This window comes from Doryrhamphus excisus, linkage group LG3 (assembly GCF_037039965.1).
Source record: "Doryrhamphus excisus strain RoL-2023G ecotype Guam linkage group LG3, RoL_Dexc_Guam_v1.1, whole genome shotgun sequence".
Taxonomy (NCBI): Eukaryota; Metazoa; Chordata; class Actinopteri; order Syngnathiformes; family Syngnathidae; genus Doryrhamphus; species Doryrhamphus excisus.
The window spans coordinates 11,555,749-11,576,515 of NC_136359.1; the positions used below are offsets into that span (position 1 = coordinate 11,555,749).

The following is a 20,767-nucleotide window of genomic DNA, read 5'->3' on the forward strand; positions in this document are numbered from 1 at the left end:
TACGGTATAAATGTAGGTCAGTGTTTCTGACTTGGTTTAGGCCAGCAGAGAAGGCTCTACTAGCCCTGACCGCCCGCCACTGGTAAATATGAATACTGTCTGTCTTCAATGAAATGTCCTGCTTTCTCGTCTAATAACACAATTCATTTTTCGGTGTGTGGGGATGATTGCAACTGGTCCAGCATATCAGTTAAATTATAGGATGAAGAATAAAAAAACGTTAACCAGAAGATGGTGATTATAGGGTGGCTAATATTGTAAAGAACCTCACCTATAATCACGTGAATGTGTCCCTGCATATAAGACGATCCCTTTTTAAAGACCCGTTTTTGGAGATATATATTTTTTAAGATAAAATCAAAGACAAAAAAAGATCACTGTCAAACCACTGTGATATAACAATTAGTAGACTGTATATTTCTGAGTTGCTGGGCAGTTGCTTGAAGCTTGAAATAAGCCTCATAACTCCTCCTCTGTTGTTTGCAAGTATATTCCTTGTGTACAGAATAAGATGTGCTTTAATAGTGTGAATATACTTGTATTGTAAATAAATCCGCTCCAATATACTGTGATCAGTTTCATTTCTGCTTTCTACCCATATTGGACCTGATAAGGTGATGAGTCTGAAGCTAGAAGTTGAAGGTGTGTTCAATGTTCAATGTTGTTGAGCTAAAATGAAAGGAAAGGTATAGAAAACTGTGGTGACACCAGCCATGTTGTTTGGTCGAGAGACAGTGCCACAGAGGAAAAGACAGGAAGCAGAACTGGAGGTAGTAGAGATGGGGATGCTGAGGTTCTCATTGGGAGTGACCAGGATGGATAGGATCAGGAAGGAGTACATCAGAGGGACATTACACATTAGAGGCCTTGGAGTCAGAGAGGCCAGACTGAAAATATTGGTAGAAGGATGCTGCGTTTAGAGCTGCCAGGTAGGAGGTTTATGGATGTAGTGAATGTCAATTTTAATCATATTTTTTCTGTAAAAAGTGTCAATCTGATCATTTAAATTCTAATGCTAGGAGACCGTTCATGTTCTCCCCGTGCATGCGTGGGTTTTCTCCGGGTACTCCGGTTTCCTCCCACATTCCAAAAACATGCTAGGTTAATTGGCGACTCCAAATTGTCCATAGGTATGAATGTGAGTGTGAATGGTTGTTTGTCTATGTGTGCCCTGTGATTGGCTGGCGACCAGTCCAGGGACTGTAGATCCTCTAATTATGTGCTGAGGCTTTAAATCACTCAACTGCAGAGAGAACCATAAGGTTGAGAGGTAAGGTGTTTATAGCGAGAATGCCTGTAGCAATATTTAATATGTATTACATTTTTTTAAATATATTTTTGCATTTTCTATACCGTTTATCCTCGCTTGTGTCGTGGGTATGCTGTAACCTATAGACATTTTATTTAATAAGAAATATTGTCCTATGTCCTTAAAATGTGGGCTGTACATTTGACTCAACTGCAGAAAGTACCAGGTATTTCTGAGATCCAAGGCTTTGTAATGTATATGTTATATATGATATGTATATATGTTTATGTTTATATGATAAAGTAATCTAGAGTATACAATATAGCAATTATTAAAAAATTATATATATTATAAAGATATTGCAGACCTCACAGCTAGGAGACCAGGGTTCAATTCCACCCTCGGCCATCTCTGTGTGGAGTTTGCATGTTCTCCCCGTGCATGCGTGGGTTTTCTCCGGGTACTCCGGTTTCCTCCCACGTTCCAAAAACATGCTAGGTTAATTGGCGACTCCAAATTGTCCATAGGTATGAATGTGAGTGTGAATGGTTGTTTGTCTATATGTGCCCTGTGATTGGCTGGCGACCAGTCCAGGGTGTACCCCGCCTCTCGCCCAAAGACAGCTGGGATAGGCTCCAGCACCCCCCACTACCCTCGTGAGGATAAGCAGTAGAAAATGAGTGAATGAACATAAGCACAAGCACGAAACTATGTACTCCAAGAGGCCAGAGAGGGGCAGTCAACCTGGGTGCCAGATTTTGGGTAGTAGTAATAGTGGTCATAACCTTTTAAAAAAAAATACAATGAGCGCATAAGAAAGAGAATTATTGAGGACTGTCAAATGTCAAGGGTCACACCCAGCCCCGACTGCATATCTCTATTTTCCAGGCCGGAGGAATCCTGTATGTCCTCTTATCAGCTCTTCTGTGACACATGGACAGCAGTTGTAGCCATGTAAGGGTCTGTGGTGCTGCCTACAGGTTATTATGGGAGGCCAGGAGATAACACAGGCTACATATAAAACCCACCTCGGCCTCAAGTGTCGGCCTGGGAGTCCGTACAGCAGACATGGTAAGTGGTTTCATGGTGCATGAAAGAGAGGATGTGTCTTTACAGTTCTGTATGTTTATGTTTTTGCTCAGGCCAGCAAGAAAGCCTCCAATAAGAGACAAAGAGGAGGACAGAAGTCTTGCTCCAATGTTTTCTCCATGTTTGAGCAGTCCCAAATTCAAGAGTTCAAGGAGGTATGGGCCTCTTCATGTCGTTCAACCTGAACTTCCAGTGGTTTCTTTAAGGTCTTCTTGTTGTTTCTCTGTAGGCTTTTGGCTGCATTGACCAGGACAGAGATGGCGTCATTAAAAAACAGGACCTGAAGGAGACTTACGCACAACTAGGTATAGTCTCCTTTACCCTGCTAAAAACTGTTATCACTGTAGGAAAATCGAATCAAATCATTGTACATTAGGAACATAGGAATTGTCAAGAGAAGCACATTAATTGTAAACAATTTAACGTAAATGTCATGTCATGGAATGAGATAATTAATAGTCTAGAGCAGTGTTTTTCAACCTTTTTTCAGCCACGGCACGTTTTTTTTTTACATTGGAAAAAAATCTTGTGGCACACCACTAACAAAAAAATGTTACAAAATGTCACCACGATCTCACACATGCATCAATAAGTCTATCGGAGGAACAAGGTAGGTGTTGCCACATGGACCAATATTACATTGCTCTGTCAGTCTTTACACCACAGACAATCGACAGTAGCCATGTTTTTACATGACAAGTTTTCTCTTTCTGAATGACCTTTTGGAAAACAATGGTATCCATGGAAAGGAATATTCCAATCTCTTGTCTACATGTGCCGTGAAAATCAACCAGAATAGTCAATAGGGCATGCCCAGTAAAACGTAAACATCAACATCACGTGATACCGGCTTCCCCGAGTTATTCTTTCACTTGTTGGAATAACTCCATATTACCAGTTTTTCCTTCGTCCAGTCTTGAAATTCAGTTTGAAACAAAAACAAACTTTGCTTAGTCCAGTGCCGATTGCTGGCCTCCATTTTTAAAAGTGAAGAACGTCTGGATCTGCGTGTTACGTCATATCTGAGCATGCGCTGAAAGAACGCACCCGGGATAAATTTAAACAGGAAAAGATCAAATTCAATCTTGCTAATATTTTATAATTAAACTCGGGACATTTATTTTCTTTTTTAATAAAACTGGACTTATGAATGGTGTATAGAAGGGTTTAGATTCTGTTCCACAGATGGCGCTAATGCACACCAAAGCTACTTGCCAACCGCCAATAAACAACAGAAGAAGAAAAACACCACGAAGAAGAACGCAGTCTGACAACTTTCCGTTTGAGCGGGTACAAGATACCTCAATCGGATTGGGGAAAAGGAATATTCCATCCCTGTTCAATTCTTTCCATTTGAGCAAATAAACTAAATGCAATTGGAATATTTGGGTCCATGTATACTATTGACATAATGGCTATTGACATAATATTTGCAAATGATGATTAATAAATGTTAATTATAAAAAGTGATATTGGATAATTCCTCACGGCACACCTGACAGTTTCTCAAGGTACACTAGTGTGCCGCGGCACAGTGGTTGAAAATCACTGGTCTAGAGCAGGGGTGGGCAAACATTTTGGCAGAGTGGTGACATCAAGCAGAAAGACAAACTTGTTCACGGTGCAACAAAACGAAAACACAACACATCCACACAACTCAACTAAACCATAGCATGTAATTTAAAACTCTTATTTCCAAATGCAGGCGGCACGGTGGTCGAGTGGTTAGCGCGCAGACCTCACAGCCAGGAGACCAGGGTTCAATTCCACCCTCGGCCATCTCTGTATGGAGTTTGCATGTTCTCCCTGTGCATGTGTGGGTTTTCTCCGGCTACTCCGGTTTCCTCCCACATTCCAAAAACATGCTAGGTTAATTGGCGATTCCAAATTGTCCATAGGTATGAATGTGAGTGTGAATGGTTGTTTGTCTATATGTGCCCTGTGATTGGCTGGCGACCAGTCCAGGGTGTACCCCGCCTCTCGCCCAAAGACAGCTGGGATAGGCTCCAGCACCCCCCGCGACCCTCGTGAGGAAAAGCGGTAGAAAATGAATGAATGAATTTCCAAATGCCCACAAGGCATGCTGGATAGTCCAGCTGCAACAATATGAACTACAAACAATGTAAAACTTGGATATCAAGTGTATGTTAACTCCTCCTTGTTTCCTTCTATGATGACCTCCTCAACATATTTTGCAATCAAGCTACCCAGCATGCCTTGCGGTGGGACTCTATGGGTGTTTTTTTGGCACGGGTACTGTGTGTAGATATTTGTTTGTATGCCCACATGGTGCAATAGGTAGGTTACTGTACCCCTGGTTAGTGTGTTTAATTCTTGTCTTTAATGTATTTGTTGTTTGTTTGTTACTATAAAACCCATCTTGCAACATAATTTTACATTAAAACCATACGATTGAACCACTTTAAAACTTTACCTTCTCCATGTGTGTCAAGGGAAACTGAATGTGAAAGAAGAGGAGCTGGATGAAATGTTGAATGAGGGCAAAGGTCCTATCAACTTCACCGTCTTCTTGTCTCTCTTTGGAGAGAAACTCAACGGTGAGGCCTACCTATCTTGAAAAGTTGTTCCTACGATATTCCCTTATTTTTCATGTGTTCTCCTGTAGGCACTGACCCGGAAGACACCATCCTTGCTGCCTTTAAGCTCTTTGACCCCAATGGGACAGGCTTCGTCAACAAGGAAGAGTAAGCTGTGACAATTAACTCATCATCCATCCATCTATTTTCTGTACCGCTTATCCTCACAAGGGTCGCAGGCATGCTAGAGCCTATCCCAGCTGTCTTCGGGCGAGAGGCGGGGTACACCCTTTACTGGTCACCATCCAATCACAGGGCACATATAGACAACCATTAATTTCTATGGACAATTTGGAGTCGACAACTAACCTAGCATGTTTTTGGAATGTTTGGTTTAAATTCAAGCTCAATCATCTTTTTCTCTGGTACAGATTTAGGCGGTTATTAATGAACCAGGCAGATAAATTCACAGCAGATGAGGTGAGTTTCTTTCATCCATCCAACCATCCATTTCCATTTTCTATGTTGCTTATCCTCACTAGGGTCATATTTAAGATATTTCAATAACATTCCCACTCACACGTTGTCTCGACCTTAACTTCCAGGTGGATCAGGCCTTCGCGCTGGCTCCCATCGACCCAACCGGGAACATCGACTACAAGTCTCTCTGCTACATCATCACACATGGAGACGAGAAGGAGGAGTCCTAAACATTGTTGAAACGTCATCTAATAATGTTTGTCACTGATGGAACAAAGTATAGCTGTAATAAATTCTGATTCGACTCACTCTCTTTTCCAAGGCATTGTACCAAAAGAAATAGCATAGAGCTGAACAAATTGATTGCCCAGTTTTCATATAAGTGGACAGACTAGAATTGTTACAAAAATTCTTTGCTGTGACTCCTTCACGAACTATGCTGGCAGGTTCTTCTCAACCTCAAGGACATAGTTGATCTTGTTGTAGTTGTAGCCCCTACCCATACAGTTGAGACAATTTGTTTCTTGGACAGTAAGATATCAAATCATCAACACCAATTCTGTGAAGCTTTTCCTGGTCAAACACTCACTCCAAAGAATCATTCCAGAGAACATTATCCTCCACTTGTGTCACTGTGGACGATGCGGTTTGAGGCTAAACATTCTTCTGTCTCTCTCAGTGAAGCATCAAATGATGATTGCCTATCATTGACTGTGCTTAGAGAGGACGTAGAGGGAGCAGTGGAAGCCAAGTAGCCTGGTAAGTCATGGATTCACTTGGCTAACACAGGGTGTTGTCATGGTGCTAAAGGTTCATAAGGTGGCCGCCCACATTTTGGTTAAGGTTGTGGTTGTTGCTGATGGTAAACTTGGATTTATTTATTGGTATATTGAGCACCTTGGAAGCAATGAGCGGGACAATACAAGTATAATTAAAGTTCTTGAGTCAGCTCAGTTGTCTGATATATTCCCTTTAGTAGCATACACCATTGCAGGGAAGCGTATAGTCACTCTTAAGCGATACATTCACTTGCCATTGTTTGCATAGTCAAGGCTGTAGCACAATGATAAAATTCCCGCATACTTAATTTATCACAGGTATTCTGTTCGTTGCTTCTTTTCTTGTTGTTATTTACTGAGAACGACCCAAACTTGTTATTTTTGTATGTTGCTGTTTTTTTAATTTTAAAACTATGCTTATCACAAAGTGTACTGAGTACATCTGGGGTACATGTAAAATAATGGAGAAGTATAGAATAAGATTCAGTGATTATTCTCCTGCTCAGATAAGTCCAGTATATTTTTTCAATCCAGAGGCTCAATAATGAAACTGCTCAATGGCTTAGACATTTGGACACCATAACGCTTCAATCATTTGGAAAAACTGCTGTCAGTGGAGATTGGTAGAAAATGTTCATTACCTTGCCGAAACAAATAGTATTCATTTAAAACAAAATATGACCATATTTGGATCTCCTGGTTTGTACATGTTCTTAAAATCACCCCAATTCCACCCTAACCCCCTTCAGAGCGCCCCTGGCTGTTGCTAAGCAGACGACAACAAACCCATCACATAAACTCAAAGCAGACACTACAGTTTTTGTTGCTCGCTCACCAATGAGAAGCAAATAATAAGAAGACTGGAGATGTTTGATGTTTGAATTCTTCACAACAAGCTTCACTGCTGGGTTGCATCCAAATGACCGTGTGTTTGATTTCAAGTACCTTCAATCTGCGGTTGTACGGGTGGAGATGCCGATTGCATCTGGAGCATCAGGCCGAGTGGATGGACTGAAGATCAGCGGGAGCTGTGACTCCTATCTGCAACGGTGGGAATGTTATCGATGAGGTTTGATTTGCAGTGATAGCTGTGATGCCTTTACTGTTACTTCTAATGTGTGGCTAAATTGACAGTTTTTTTGTTGCAGAAACATTGTTTATACGCTATGACTTTCTAGAGCCTGTGTAATGTTTTTAATGTACGTAGGTGTGACATTATTATTCTTGCTAATCTTGCACTACTAGCTTCGTCCTGTGATTGGCGTCCTTCTGTAAAGAGGGAAAAAAAAAGCTTTTGACGGCTTCAGAGCAGCAAGTCAAATGGAAGAATTTTTATGCTCTGCTGAATGAATGAATGTGACTACCAAAATGGCAAATTACGTAGCCAAGCTCACCAGGATGTGATCAGACTTTTACAACAAAGTATCAGTCTCTTACCTGGAGAAGGATGTAGGGCACATGCACTTTATATACAGATAAAAAGCTTAACCCAAATGTTTTTCAGTTTAAAAAATATATATAAATAGGACTAAGACGTGTGTGAAAACAATTTGATTTTTTTAAACGAAAACCGTGATAGGTGGAGTCACCAGCCAATTGGAGGATTCATACAGACAAACACCATTCACATTCATAAGCAAAAAAACATTACACATCCTCTACCTCTCATGACTGTCCTTGAACGCAGCATGAATGACTCATTGTCACTGTTCATCATATTTGCAGGTATTTGGAGCAGAGGAAGAAAAACAAAAGTAACGTAACAGAGGTAAGAGATGTCAATCACGTAAACTTGTCCATATATTTTTTTAAATACATTTGTTTTGTGCAGGACACCGACGACAGCACGGATCGCCCTAGTAAGTCGAATTAGCATCTGTGTTAGAATAAATCTACTACTAATAATAATCCTCACTGTTTTAAGGTGATGACGGCGACAAACAGCACAAAATGGGAGCGAGTGAGGACAAACCATCTCTTCGAGAGTCCACCAAAAAGTCACATTTGTGCGTTCTGCTTTAGAGCATTCCAGCGGTTAGCAGGACTGTGTGTTATTTCAGTGCCAATTACTTGGTTACGACATAATATGTAATGGAGAATGTTCCAAATTGTAATTTATTCCCTTATTGGAATATTCTTCCTGTATTTCTATTAAGTTTGTTTGTTTCGGCTCTTGTGCCATATACAATTCATGTAAACTTTATTTAAAAAACAAAACAATGAGCAGCACATAAACAGTCAATAGAGCTATTCACGCATCCAGTGTTTGTATCCAATAGTTCTTCGGTCATCACTATACATGAAAGTCAACGTTTCGTCAGAGATGTCAATCACAACAGAAAATAGCAGCAGTACCCTTATTAAAGTTCACTATTGCACTTGTGGATCGGAGCCATTTCGCCTTTCACGGTTTGAAAGGTCCAGCTCACGAGGATATGACACTTTCACGTGAAGAGCTTGTGTGGAAATCTCAGTCGCTGTTACTGCTGCTGTCGTCTCCCACCACCATGTTGCTGTACTGCTTCTGCTGCTGCTCTTTGAACGACTCCTTCACTTTGGCTCGCTTCAGGCCGCCATCCCTGCAGAGAGTTTGTAAGAAACAGCAACATTTTTTTGTGGGCCCTTAACACCCCCACCATGTACGTCTCATTAACAGTCTTTATTTTCTCATTAGTGCGTCTTGCTGTGTTATACAGCTTGAGTCCAACTGTGTTATTGATGTTTTGTTTTTTTCTTAATCACAAAACGTCCTGTTTGCATCCTTAACTTGTTGACAAAATAGAAACCTGAACCACAAGTCAGGTATGTCGCACGTCTATGATGTCATCAGTGGTTGACTCTCAAAAATGAACCACATTTTATAGTGCTACAATGATAGTTTTATACGCATAAATCTATTCTAAATGCCTATAAATGACAAATGTGATTGCTAAATTAACTTTTTTGGTTACTTTTACCTTCACTGAAGACTTGACTATTCCCAAAACAAAGGTATGGCTGCGAGAGCAACACCTTCCTCTTCAACACCACCTTCCTGTTTTGTCACGAGGTAGTTTCTCACCTTTTTTATCAAAATGCTGGCACCTTTCTTTGGCTCCATTTTGGGTTACTGAGGTAGAAAACACCAGTGAATTAAAGAAATAATACTACAGTGCCTTTGAAAAGGAAGGTGTTGATTTTGCTGCCATATTGTGTCTTAAGCGAGGCTAACTAGTTAGCGGTAGTTCATTTTTTTGTCTTCTTGAAAAGGAGGTGTGGTTCTATATTCAGGTCAATACAGTAATTGCAGTGTGTGTTGTCCACTTAACCTAAGAGCGTTCAAAGTCCATCTTACCATTGTAGATCCACCAGTCCTCCCTGGTGAGCGATGGCAGACTTTACTCTGTTGGCAAACTGGACAGCATCTTCCCCATCCTGCCAGTTTTAAATTAAATCAACATCTCAGTCCAATGCCATGTGCGTGTGTTTGTACATTAGCGGCCAGGTTCAGGTGAGGACGTGCACGTGCAGCTTGCGTGTCGTCACCAACGAGTAGGACAGACCTGTTGATGCATGGCCGGTAGATACCAGACATTGCAGACGAGGGCCCAGCTTGTCATCATTCTCAGCAGGTAGTTCACCATGCTGTACTTGGAACTGTTCCAGAAGGCATCGCCAAACTTGGGATCGTACTAGGGGATGAATAGATGATAAAAAAAAAATCACTTTCTAGCTAGGTGCTGAAAGGGAATAGAAGTGTGGTTGAAAATACCTTTATGGCCACAGGATAAATCGTAGCTCCTATTTCAAAACTCCCCTTTTTAAACATCATGACAGATGTGTTATTGACGCAGGTTCCTGTGGAAACCAGAGAGCAACAGTGAGGTGGGAGTACAATCTTGCTGCACTTGTCATCACTCAAATCTACAAAAACAACCCTATTCTTGAGCGGAAATAGCAAGAACCCTCCCCCCTAAAAAAATATAACTGACGTGTTTACTTACCCTCTGGAAATATCAATATTGGGAGTTTTTCTTTGTCATTGACGTGATCTTTCAACCTGAAGGCATAACGTAAAGGTCATGCTAGATCATATACCGCAGGGGTCTGAAGCTCATTTTAACTGAGGGCTGATGAAGGTATGGTCTGGGTGAGGCTCACAACTGTGTATGGTTGACCATAACGGAATTATCTATAGGGTGAATATCATAGTTTGTATTTTGCTGCAGTCATATAGTGTAGTCTCCAGCTGACCCTAACGAGGGAGCAGTATAGAAAACAGGTGGAATTTTCGCAACATATTTTAACCAGAATACAAGCAGAAATGGTGCAAAAAGAATGATGCTGTTTTAGATTTGTATCCATCAGTGTAGATGCTGTGCCATTTAAGGATACACTTATTTCTTGTGGATGTAGTGTAATAAACACAATGTATTTTTAGACGTGCAATGACAGGAAGGACAATCCTGCACAGCTCACCGGGAAGGCCAAATGTATGCAACTGACCTTTTAGTCACTAGATGGCGATCTTTCATCTCAGCGCGCTCAAACCAAACATGGGGACAGGACCGAACCATTGCACGCTGGACGACTCCCATCAATCCTCCATGAACCTGACCCACCTGACACACACGTGATTCTTGTTAAATTCAATGACAAAACTGGTGGATTGCAAAAAGAAAGAGTTTCGCTTCCTACCATCGCATAGCAGCCATCATTGCAGAGTATCACAATATCAATAGGGGTGGTGTGATTGGCAACACAGATTCCTCCTTTTTGGGGTTTGTTTTCCCTGATCCATCAAAGGGAAAGGGTCTTACTTTACAATAAGGTACACAAAAATCAACCATTGGGTAGATACACAGTAAATACACTCATGAGTAGTGGTTAGGCTTAGTTTAATTTTGTGTACATTATTCTTAAGTGTTACCAAGGAAAGCAATGTAAGGACCAAAAAAAATGCGTGTATCATGTAGTGAGGAAGACCTGTTGTGATAGCGGATGGCGGCAGACAGCCCTCGAGCACAGATCCTGTAGCACATGACATGCACCCACTCGCTGAGCCAGAACTTCATCCTGAAAAGGATGACGCAAATGCAGAACATGGCCATGAAAACCAGGATAATGGATATGAAAAGTCAGTCAGTATACTGTATAGTAGTTACAGTATAGTTTGCATGCAGCCACCTCCAGTTGGGAAGCAGTCCCACTGCAGATGTTCCAATGACCAGCCAGGTGAGGCCGATGCAGGCCAGAGTTATTCTAAGGAGAAAGCACAGCACAAGGTTCGGAACACTGGGTGAGAGCCGACATACAATTTCTGAAATTACCACTGTTAAAAAGTCACCGTTTTTGTTCGTATTTTGCTTCATTATTAGCTTGCATGAACACTCTCTGTGCGCCTTATTTTCCTGTCTATGGTGGCCTTGAAAGGTTGACAAGAATTTGGCAAAGTTTCCTATTGTAATAGTTGAACTTGTTATTGGTTAATGAATTGTCAGTAATGCATTTCAGCTGCTACACCAACTTGGTCAGCTTAGCCAGGAGTGATGAATTCATGTTGACAATATTCATTACCTTATGACAGGGGCATTCAACCCTTTGGGAGTCACGTTGATAACTTTTAATTGTGTAAAAAAATGCTAATACAATTCCCATACGCAAAGAAGTTGATTAAAAATGTTATTAGCATAGAAATGTCTACTTTTTCTCAAAATATTATTATGCTCTTTTGTTTCCTGTTTTTTTTTAGTAATGGTAATTTTGTGTTGTGGGCCAATGAAAAATTTGCCAAGGGCAGGTTATATGTGCAAATCCTGCTATCAATTACTTTACAATGTAGTGATTGTTTTATGTTTTTTCTTGATTACATTTGACATTATTTGGTGGTTAACATTTTGCAGCTTTTTAAAACACCTCCTCCTTCGTCCTTTTATTATTATACCTATTATGCTCATTTTTCGACCCTTTGTATTGAGTTGTGGTGTCCTATACGGCACCAACAATAACCCTCACAGACAACTTTATAGATTTTCCAGAATCTGCACCTATTCCTGCTGTATTTCCTTTGATTTGTGCATCCTGACAAAACGGTCTGTTTTACTTTATTCCACCCACGGCCCGCCTCCGGGCATGTCCACTCTGCTGTGATTGGTCACATGCCCAAAGTGCTTCCTAACTACGAACCATATAAGGAAGTCGGCCCCTCCTTTGTGATGTCACAAAGGAGCGGTTTTACCACGCCTTTTCAAACCGAGCGTTTTGAGCCATTCCAAACTTCTTTTAGGGATCACTTCCAAATGTGCAAACCTCATTATCTGAAACTTTGGCATTGTTTAAAACGATACTACAACATTGGAACTACATTCATATCATAGTCAGAAAAGTGGAAAAAGCATAATAGGTCACCCCTCTTGCGGCCCCCTCTGACCGTTCCCCGCGACTCCCCAGGGGGGTCCGCTCCACTATTTGAGAAGCACTGCCCTCGAGAGACATTTGATTCTAAAAACATAATGTGTGTACCTGAGTGGTGCCAGGATACAGTATCTGACAAAGATGCCAAGGCCATAGACCAGAGTCAGTCTCAGACTGATGTATTGGAAATCATTGTTAGTACGGGTCAGTAGGTTCCATGACACCAGTTCCTCTGACGAGAAGCGCTGCGTCACCTGTATTAAAAAGTTAAGGTGTATTACAATTTCATATTCCTATCTATTAATAATAATGTCAAATAAGGTAAGATAGCGCACCTCATCCTCTACAATGCTCTCAATTCCTCTTCGGGTGAAAAAGAAACAATCGCTAAGTGTAAAATCGCCGCCTACTGTTGGTTTGGGTCGACTCCGTCTTAGTTCCTCTAGCTCTTTCTCCATAGATCCATCTTCCCTCTGAATGAGACCTGACACACACACACACACAATAGTTCAAGATGACCAGCAACATACCTGCATTCAAAGTAAATTGTCTTAGCTAATCGATAAGCACAGGGGCAACTAAAATAGTTAATCTGGTTTCAACTTGACATTATCTGATAACACAGGGGGCAAAATCCAAGATTACACACAAACAGCTACTTTCAAATATCCAATCCAATGTGTTCATTTCTTTCTTATTTCTGCCGAGTAAGCACCCGTTGCTTACTGTATATCGTGTGGCGGGTGCATTATGCAACAATAAATGCCACAGTGACACACTTTGCAGAAGCCACTTGATGCTGACATATTATTTAGTCTTGCAGTGTGTGATAAGGTATTGTGTAATTGCTTCTTGCAAGCAACTTCACCTTGTCGCCTGTCATATACGCCCTTACACACCCTACAGACACAGCAACCTGCGGTTAATGCATAAAACTTGTTGTTTGATGACTTTCAAAACGGGGTCATTGCAGCATGCTTGTCCAGACTTGAGTTTGATTTTGCAACCCAGCTGTCACTTAACCTCAATCTTTCACAATATGACATCCATGCACTTACCACTAGATGCAGGGGCTTTAAGTGTATGTTCATCAGTGCTTGCCTTCTGTAACTTCAGTGTAGCCCACTATAGAAAAATACACACTGTTAGACATGTTTTCACTGATTGTCGTGCACATACTGGAGGAATGAAAGTACTCTTACCTCCAAAGTTTTCACCAGAAGGTTCATGTAGGTCTCAGAGATGCCAAGTGAGAAGCCAAACATAGCAGGGATCACGATGAGGCTGACAATGAGACACAGCCATATCCTCACAGCCCAAATCACCACAACCCAGAAGTCCTCCATCTCCACCTTCTTCTCCTTTTCCCTGTTATTCCCTGTGTGAACACTCAACTGTGTCAGGGGGATCGTTCTCTATATGGAGCTATGTCGTGCATGACGTCACTTCAGACAGCCACTCTACTAGACGAGCCATGTGAGTACGATCACATGATTCCACCCAGCGACTAATAAGTACCAAACAACATTCATAGTAAAGTCAACAAGTTCTTAAAGGCGACCTACCTGTGTGTGTCCCCTGCAGCAAACGGCGTCATTCTTGTGCAGCTACACTAACTCGTCTTGCTTCTCCTCAAGTGTGTTGCAAAGAGGCCACGCCCCTTTGAATAGTGGACCAAAGGTCAACAAAAGTTGTGTTCAAGAGCGCAACAAGAAGGGTGGCCTAGTTTATAGGTCTCCAGCAAATAAGTACTTTTAGCATTTGATTTAGAATGCTTTCGAAAAAGTAATAAGAGCGGAGTTCATTCAATTTAAAAACATTTTTTCGTGGTTGTGTACTCCATTGAACACTTGTTGCTCAACATGAACGTTGAGTGGCACAATTGAAATATCATATTATCGATACCATGGATCGTATCCGAAATGAATCGATACTAGCGAGATCGGATTAATATTTTTTAGCTCTACGTTGTTCACAAATACTGTGTATGTTGTTTTGTTTACTTGTTCATATTGTTGACGTTTCTATATTCATATGATGCTATATTGTTTTAAAAAGTTGGGACACAATAGGTTTTATTGAGAGTGAACGATCAATATTATTAACATAAAAAATGAATAATTTCTCAGCGTGGTGAAAAACGTCACTTCCGTATCGCAAGGCATTATGGGTGAACATTTTTACCTCGAGTGCGTGATCAAATGTACGTCTACGAACCCGCCATTTTGGAGCGGTATTGGCTAATAGTTGTGAGCAAAATGACAGTATGCCCCAATACTGTGCAGCGTTGGGATGCGTGAACAAGCGCACAGCGGGCACAAAAGCCAAGAGAATCACATTCCACAAGTAAGTACAAACAATGGGAAGAATGTAAAACAATGAAACGATATGTTTAGTAGAAATAAAATACGCGCTTCGTACGACAGATGTGCAGACTCAGAATAAGTCGTGATTGATGTGACTTTAAGCAAGTGCAGCAGTGTTTAAACGGTATCGGGAAATGGCCAACGTTTGTTTCTTGCAACGCGCCTTTTTCGTTTATAACATGTGGTGTTCGGTTTTGCACTTACATCTTGGTAATAAAAATCCACACCGGAATTCAGTTATGTATTTTCAAATGGGCTGCATTTCACTTCTACAAAATTAAACGGAAACGGACTTTAGTGACGCTGCGGTAAACGGAAGTGGATTTCAGGAATTCAGTGATCGTACGTCAACATCGGCGCCATCTTGTCCCGGGCAGCCCGAGCTTTGTCAACGCATCCACTAAATATACAACACAGAGACGGTGTTTTTGATATCTCAAAGTCCATCTCGTCTGGATTAAAAAAAACAAAATACACATAACAAACACGGCTACAACCCTGACTTTGTGGATGGACAGAAACAAAGATGCCCGACTCTTGTGCAGCATGGGGATGTACAAACCGACGCACAGCTCAAAGCAAATCTCAGGGAATTACATTTCACAGGTAAGACACCGACTTGTGTACATTAAATGGGAAACTATAGCTATGTAACCTTTATAAGAAGCCTTGTCAATGAAATCAGATAGCATTACAATGATTTACACAACCATACAAACACTTAACATGATATGTTATGGATGTGATCATGTGTTTAACCCCCCCTGCAGGTTTCCAAAAGAAAAGGAATTGAGGAGACAGTGGGAAGTGGCTGCAAGAAAGAAAGGTTTTTCTGCCACAAAGTCCTCCGTCCTGTGCAGTGAGCACTTCAAACCAGAGGACATTGACACTACGGGCCAGACTGTCAGGCTTAGAGAGGGAGCCAAACCATCTGTCTTCAGCTTCCGGCCTCCTCACCGAAAAGTGGGTGTCAGTCATTCCAAGAAGGTTGTTATTAAGTTATTTACAAGTATGTTTTTCCACCACATTAGCAGGTGTTTACCAGGACTACACAAACCTCCAAAAAGGCTCAAGAGAGCTTGAATGCGGAGTCTGAATGTTCATTGAATTTGCAGCAGACTGTACCACCATCGCCACCGCCACCAAATCCTGTAGTTGTAAGTATTTACCTTTTGTAATGACATAACTGAAATGCTAGTTTGTGTCACACGATGCTTATTCACTAAAGCCAAAGTATAGAAAACTGTTTACACCCCCTAAAATATGTTTTTTTATTATAATTGGACCCTCAAAGACATGAAATAACACCCCTATAGTCACCTTTCCATTGTTATTACCCAATATAGTTGACATAATTAGAGATAATAACATTAGCCATTTGCATGTTCTCCCCAGTGCATGCGTGGGTTTTCTCCGGGTACTCCGGTTTCCTCCCACATTCCAAAAACATGCTAGGTTAATTGGCGACTCCAAATTGTCCATAGGTATGAATGTGAGTGTGAATGCTTGTTTGTCTATATTTGCCCCGTGATTGGCTGGCGACCAGTCCAGGGTGTACCCCGCCTCTCGCCCGATGACACCCCCTGCGACCCTCGTGAGGATAAGCGGTAGAAAATGAATGAATGAATGAACATTAGCCAGTGTTATTATTCAGATTTTTATTGTTATTAGAATATAATTCAAACCTGCATGAAAAACATGTCATTTTCGGTGATCATGTTTGATGCTTGTGTGCCTCACCAAAGATTACAGTTACATTACATTGCTGCCTCCTAGTGACCGGTGTAAAATACTACAGAGCTTCGCATCTTTTAATGCATCTTCTGATTGCCTTATATTTGTATTTTAGTTTATTTAGCCACTTTTATGCTTGAAAATTTTACATTTAAGCAAAAAAATAGTGGCCTTTTATGGTTGATGCTGGAATTAAGTGTTGCAGTGGTATGCCTGTCAAAAAACCTAAAGAAAAAGCAAAATACTTGCTGGGGGTGTGTATCTTTAGAGACTTCACCGACTTTCAATCAGAACTGTGCAGGCATATCTAATTTTTCACATGGTTATTTTTTTTGCTGCCTAAAAAATTAATTTTCAAATAATTTTGTAGGATCACTGCTATGCTCTGCCCGCTTCTCCCGCCAGTCTAAAGGCCAGACTGACTGAAGCCTTAGCTAGGGTAGAGAGTCTGGAGCGCAAGTTGAGGAATGTGAAGGACAGAGAACGGAGGGCGAAGAACACTGTGTTCGGTCTTCTGGAGGATCTGAGGGGCAAAAACCTTATCAATGAAGAACTTCAAGAGAAGTTGCACTCCTACTCAGGTGAAATGACAATTCCATCATTCAGCAGTATTCCACAACAGTACACCGCTCACATTTTCATTATATCTTCTTTTTAAACTTAGATATACTTTTAAAGTAGTCTGTGTGCAGCTTTTATATCACTATACATTTGTTATTCACTGAAAATGACTCAATAGACAGCTATTAGTGTCTTAATTGCTGGCAACTCAAGTGAGTACAGTGAATTCAACTGTCAATATTTCGTGTGAGCGCCATTTGCTATCCAAGCACTGCCTTAATTCCATGCCTTTTGGCATGGAATTCACCAGACACCAATGTGGATTTCAAACAAATGAAGTAGACGTCAGAAGTGTTGTTTACTTTCGTTGCGTGCGATGTTATTATTTTCTAATTTTCTCCACTTCCGGAACTACTACTTCTGCGCTTCTGTCCAACCTTGTGAATTAGCGACCCCTGCGGTAAAACATGTTACTTCACATAACAATATACAATAAATCAACATAAGAATGATCACTATCACCAGCATATTCTTGACTATTGTATAACCATATTTAAATGAACTAACCACACAAAATGTATACAACCAGTGTTGCAGAGGTTGTTACTAGAATCCTCTTCTACTATTTCATGGCGACAACACTGGTGGAGCTGATTGATGCTTTACTGTGTGATGCTGCATTAGTGCTCAATGGGTTTCTAGAGACACACTAGGCCACTCCATCACCCTCACTTTCATCTTCCCCAGCAAGGTGCAACCTCTCCCTTGGGAAACTGCTTTTCTAACATGATAACAAACCCACCTTCAAGATGACCAGAGTACATGTAGTACATGAATTTATGCCACCGCCCAGTGAACCACAGCTCCCCGGTCCCAGAGCACTCATGCAGCCACAGACCACCATGCCAGATTGCTGGCAAGACACAATTATTTTGGTATTATAGGTAGGATTGCAAGGTTTATTGTGTGTATAAAGCACAATCCTGCCTTGCGCACAGCCACTTTCATATTATAGAAATATTGTCACCTTTTAATCTCTCGGGATCAAATTTTCAGTGGATAGTAAATCTATACCGCTATACAAGCTGTACACAGACTACTTTAAAGTATACCCAAGTTTAATTTCTATAATATTCCCCCATTTGTAATGCTCTCTGAAATATGAGGGGCGTACTCACCATTGTTAGTTATCGTAGTTCCAAAGCACTTACATGAATGTGTCCAAATCAAACATTTCAGACCTTCCAGTCCACCTGTTGTCCAAAAAGGGAAGTGACTACACGAAAGACCAGAGGGAGTTTGCCCTCACTCTGCACCTGCATGGTCCGAAGGCTTATAACTACCTGAGAAAGTCTCTCCATCTTCAACTCCCGCATCCACACACACTGCAGAGGTATTTCATTTGGAATAATCTTTTTAAACAATAACATGAACTTTTAAATGCAAGTTTTTTTTTATTTCCAAAGGTGGATGAATTCTTTGGATGCCACACCTGACCGTGACTCAATGTCGGGAAGAAGTGAAGAAGAAGTAGAGGCTGTCGATGAAAGTGAGACTTTTAATGATGCAAAAGTTAATTCTGAAGTCATTCAACATAGCCCTCTTACACAAAACATCATATTCTGTATAAAAGAAGTGAATGGAGCTGAAGAAGTGAGTAAACCACTGTCAGAGGACAACACCGAAATAGTTTGAATCTGCAGTTGGTCCGAAGGCCAGCAGAGGGTAGTAAGAAGCTGTTTTTCTTTTTTTTATAAAGGCCCTGTAAAAATGTTAATAGACTATTTAGTTGTAGATACCATTGACATCACAAAGTTTTTTTTGTACTACAGAATTAAAGTGAAGCTTGAATTTAAAACTACAAGCTTTTTCTTTGCTTTTTAACATATCTTTAGACCAAGGGTGTACAAACTTGCGTTCAAAGGATGCGTGGACCATTTAAATACTAAAGAAGACGACACATATGCATTTAAAGACAGTACAACGTTAGCGTTGTGTTATATTAGTATTAAACCCTATTATCACACCTTATTTTCCCCTTTGTTGCTGCTAGGGTTTTACATTTCTTTATATGACCCAAACTACAACCACTATGTCTTTGACAAAGTCACTCCAAAGTCAACATGTTTGGAAAAATGACATTGTGCAGGTGTGCTTAATGTTCTGCTCTATGAGCGTCTGCACATTTGACCCAAGAAGTGCTGACCTCAATGGTGCCTGTGTGATAAATTCTAATGAAATGCCCCAAAGCGCTCAGACGTGTTACTCACAACACAGGGCAGTCTTAATGAGGAATGCAGCCACAAGCTCTTTGTGGAGGAGGCGGGAGGGGGGGATAAAAGCTTTCTCCGTCCCACCTAAGACGAACAAAAGCTCCTGATTATTTTCCAGGTTTAGATATTTCACAGTCTGCTGCACATTACTGTAACGGGGGTGGGCGATTGGGTAATGTATGTGGGAACGATATAAGGGCAGAGTTGAGATGATTCCATTTACAACCTTCTAAATGTTTTTTTAACACTATTAGAGCCCTCTAGACAAGAAATAACACCCCTATAGTCACCTTTATACTCGTATTACACAAGATAAGATACGTAAGATGATTCCAAGCTGAGTTTTGAATGACAGTCATTTTCTGTTTATTGTTGGGTGGTATTTTATGATATACTGCTTAACCAGCAACATTTATAGGGGCAATTAATGAATAAATACATAAAAAACATAGAAACACAGCATTTTTGCTATTTTCATGTCAGGTGTTTTGATTGTAGGCTGCATGGCGCTGAGTGGTTACTGCACAGGCCACACAGCTAGGAGACCAATCCCCGTGCATGCTTGGGTTTTCTCCGGGTACTCCGGTTTCCTCCCACATTCCAAAAACATGCTAGGTTAATTGGCGACCCAAAATTGTCCATAGGTATGAATGTGAGTGTGAATGGTTGTTTGTCTATATGTGCCCTGTGATTGGCTGGCGACCAGTCCATGGTGTACCCTGTCTCTCACCCGAAGACAGCTGGGATAGGCTCCAGCACCCCCGCGACCCTCGTGAGGATAAGCGGTAGAAAATGAATGAATGAATGTTTTGATTGAGCTTTTGCATTGGATCAATTTGTGAAGCTTATTGTAAAAGTTTATTCTGGTTTGTTGTTGCTGTTGCTGTACTTTATATAGACGGGATCAGGTCAAGAGATAAACTCAACAATTTCCTTAAGTATTTTATTTACAAAGTACATGACAACCTCTGCCACATCTTTATGTCCAACCAAAGGAGTACAGTCCTTTATTTGAACTTGTTGATTCCCACATTAAAACACATATGACAATATAACCTGTGGTCACCTTAAATGGATACTTTACTCTATTGTGCAATAGCCCACGCTCAAATCTATTTCCTTTCTAATATAATATTGAATTTACTGTACAGTACAAAATATGTATCATTGGTCAAAATTCACAAGCATGTGCCACAGAGACCCCGTAGTCCCTGTGTAGCCGTGGAATGAATAAACATTTGTCAGGAACTGCAGTTCAGCCCCAAATATACTGTAACATTTAAAGGGCTAGAGCTCGTGTTTGCAC

At 40.9% G+C, this 20,767-nt stretch overlaps 3 protein-coding genes and 1 long non-coding RNA gene across 7 annotated transcripts; 3 read left to right on the forward strand and 1 right to left on the reverse strand.

The window, feature by feature from the left end:
- The first annotated feature begins 2,303 nt into the window (after positions 1 to 2,303).
- On the forward strand, positions 2,304 to 5,663 carry myl7 (myosin, light chain 7, regulatory). The gene is made up of 7 exons (XM_058070406.2): positions 2,304 to 2,320; positions 2,392 to 2,493; positions 2,568 to 2,643; positions 4,792 to 4,896; positions 4,965 to 5,043; positions 5,307 to 5,355; positions 5,481 to 5,663. Exons 1-7 carry the CDS (start codon positions 2,318 to 2,320, stop codon positions 5,583 to 5,585), a joined length of 519 nt encoding a protein of 172 aa, XP_057926389.1. The 5' UTR covers positions 2,304 to 2,317; the 3' UTR covers positions 5,586 to 5,663.
- Positions 5,664 to 5,814: 151 nt separating this feature from the next.
- On the forward strand, positions 5,815 to 8,392 carry LOC144898276 (uncharacterized). The gene is made up of 5 exons (XR_013627186.1): positions 5,815 to 6,114; positions 7,077 to 7,183; positions 7,860 to 7,902; positions 7,966 to 7,993; positions 8,059 to 8,392. It is a non-coding gene; the product is annotated as an uncharacterized LOC144898276 (long non-coding RNA).
- agpat9l (1-acylglycerol-3-phosphate O-acyltransferase 9, like) lies at positions 7,849 to 14,229 on the reverse strand. 2 transcript variants are annotated; one of them, XM_058071377.2, is made up of 14 exons: positions 14,093 to 14,229; positions 13,730 to 13,905; positions 13,586 to 13,652; positions 12,863 to 13,011; positions 12,636 to 12,781; positions 11,301 to 11,375; positions 11,100 to 11,189; positions 10,812 to 10,905; positions 10,620 to 10,735; positions 10,118 to 10,173; positions 9,886 to 9,971; positions 9,677 to 9,805; positions 9,469 to 9,548; positions 7,853 to 8,713 (listed from the first exon to the last, which is right to left on the reverse strand). In XM_058071377.2, the coding sequence occupies exons 2-14, from the start codon at positions 13,871 to 13,873 to the stop codon at positions 8,605 to 8,607; spliced, it is 1,341 nt and encodes a 446-aa protein (XP_057927360.1). In that variant the 5' UTR covers positions 13,874 to 13,905; positions 14,093 to 14,229; the 3' UTR covers positions 7,853 to 8,604. The 2 variants fall into 2 exon arrangements, with proteins under 2 accessions (XP_057927361.1, XP_057927360.1); XM_058071378.2 differs by lacking the exons at positions 12,863 to 13,011; positions 13,586 to 13,652; positions 13,730 to 13,905; positions 14,093 to 14,229 and having other exon boundaries at positions 7,849 to 8,713; positions 11,279 to 11,375; positions 12,636 to 12,659.
- Positions 14,230 to 14,718: 489 nt separating this feature from the next.
- Positions 14,719 to 19,232, forward strand: LOC131128486 (THAP domain-containing protein 6-like). 3 transcript variants are annotated; one of them, XM_058071381.2, is made up of 6 exons: positions 14,719 to 14,873; positions 15,664 to 15,856; positions 15,925 to 16,050; positions 16,998 to 17,208; positions 18,428 to 18,581; positions 18,655 to 19,232. In XM_058071381.2, the coding sequence occupies exons 1-6, from the start codon at positions 14,794 to 14,796 to the stop codon at positions 18,881 to 18,883; spliced, it is 993 nt and encodes a 330-aa protein (XP_057927364.2). In that variant the 5' UTR covers positions 14,719 to 14,793; the 3' UTR covers positions 18,884 to 19,232. The 3 variants fall into 3 exon arrangements, with proteins under 3 accessions (XP_057927364.2, XP_057927363.2, XP_078645427.1); XM_058071380.2 differs by lacking the exon at positions 14,719 to 14,873 and adding an exon at positions 14,937 to 15,499 and having other exon boundaries at positions 18,655 to 19,228; XM_078789301.1 differs by lacking the exon at positions 14,719 to 14,873 and adding an exon at positions 14,939 to 15,499 and having other exon boundaries at positions 15,928 to 16,050; positions 18,655 to 19,225.
- Positions 19,233 to 20,767: the final 1,535 nt, after the last annotated feature.

Bases quoted from the DNA above. Each gene is read 5' to 3' on its own strand.
- myl7 (XM_058070406.2), top strand. The intron at 5,044-5,306 runs GTAAGCTGTGAC...TCTCTGGTACAG, and splicing joins GGCTTCGTCAACAAGGAAGA to ATTTAGGCGGTTATTAATGA. The intron at 5,356-5,480 runs GTGAGTTTCTTT...CTTAACTTCCAG, and splicing joins ATAAATTCACAGCAGATGAG to GTGGATCAGGCCTTCGCGCT.
- agpat9l (XM_058071377.2), bottom strand. From the start codon at position 13,873: ATGGAGGACTTCTGGGTTGTGGTGATTTGGGCTGTGAGGATATGGCTG. The intron at 12,782-12,862 runs GTGCGCTATCTT...TTTTTAATACAG, and splicing joins AGAGCATTGTAGAGGATGAG to GTGACGCAGCGCTTCTCGTC. The intron at 10,174-10,619 runs GTCAGTTGCATA...TTATGCCTTCAG, and splicing joins CGCCATCTAGTGACTAAAAG to GTTGAAAGATCACGTCAATG.
- LOC131128486 (XM_058071381.2), top strand. From the start codon at position 14,794: ATGCCCCAATACTGTGCAGCGTTGGGATGCGTGAACAAGCGCACAGCG. The intron at 16,051-16,997 runs GTAAGTATTTAC...ATAATTTTGTAG, and splicing joins CGCCACCAAATCCTGTAGTT to GATCACTGCTATGCTCTGCC. The intron at 18,582-18,654 runs GTATTTCATTTG...TTATTTCCAAAG, and splicing joins CATCCACACACACTGCAGAG to GTGGATGAATTCTTTGGATG.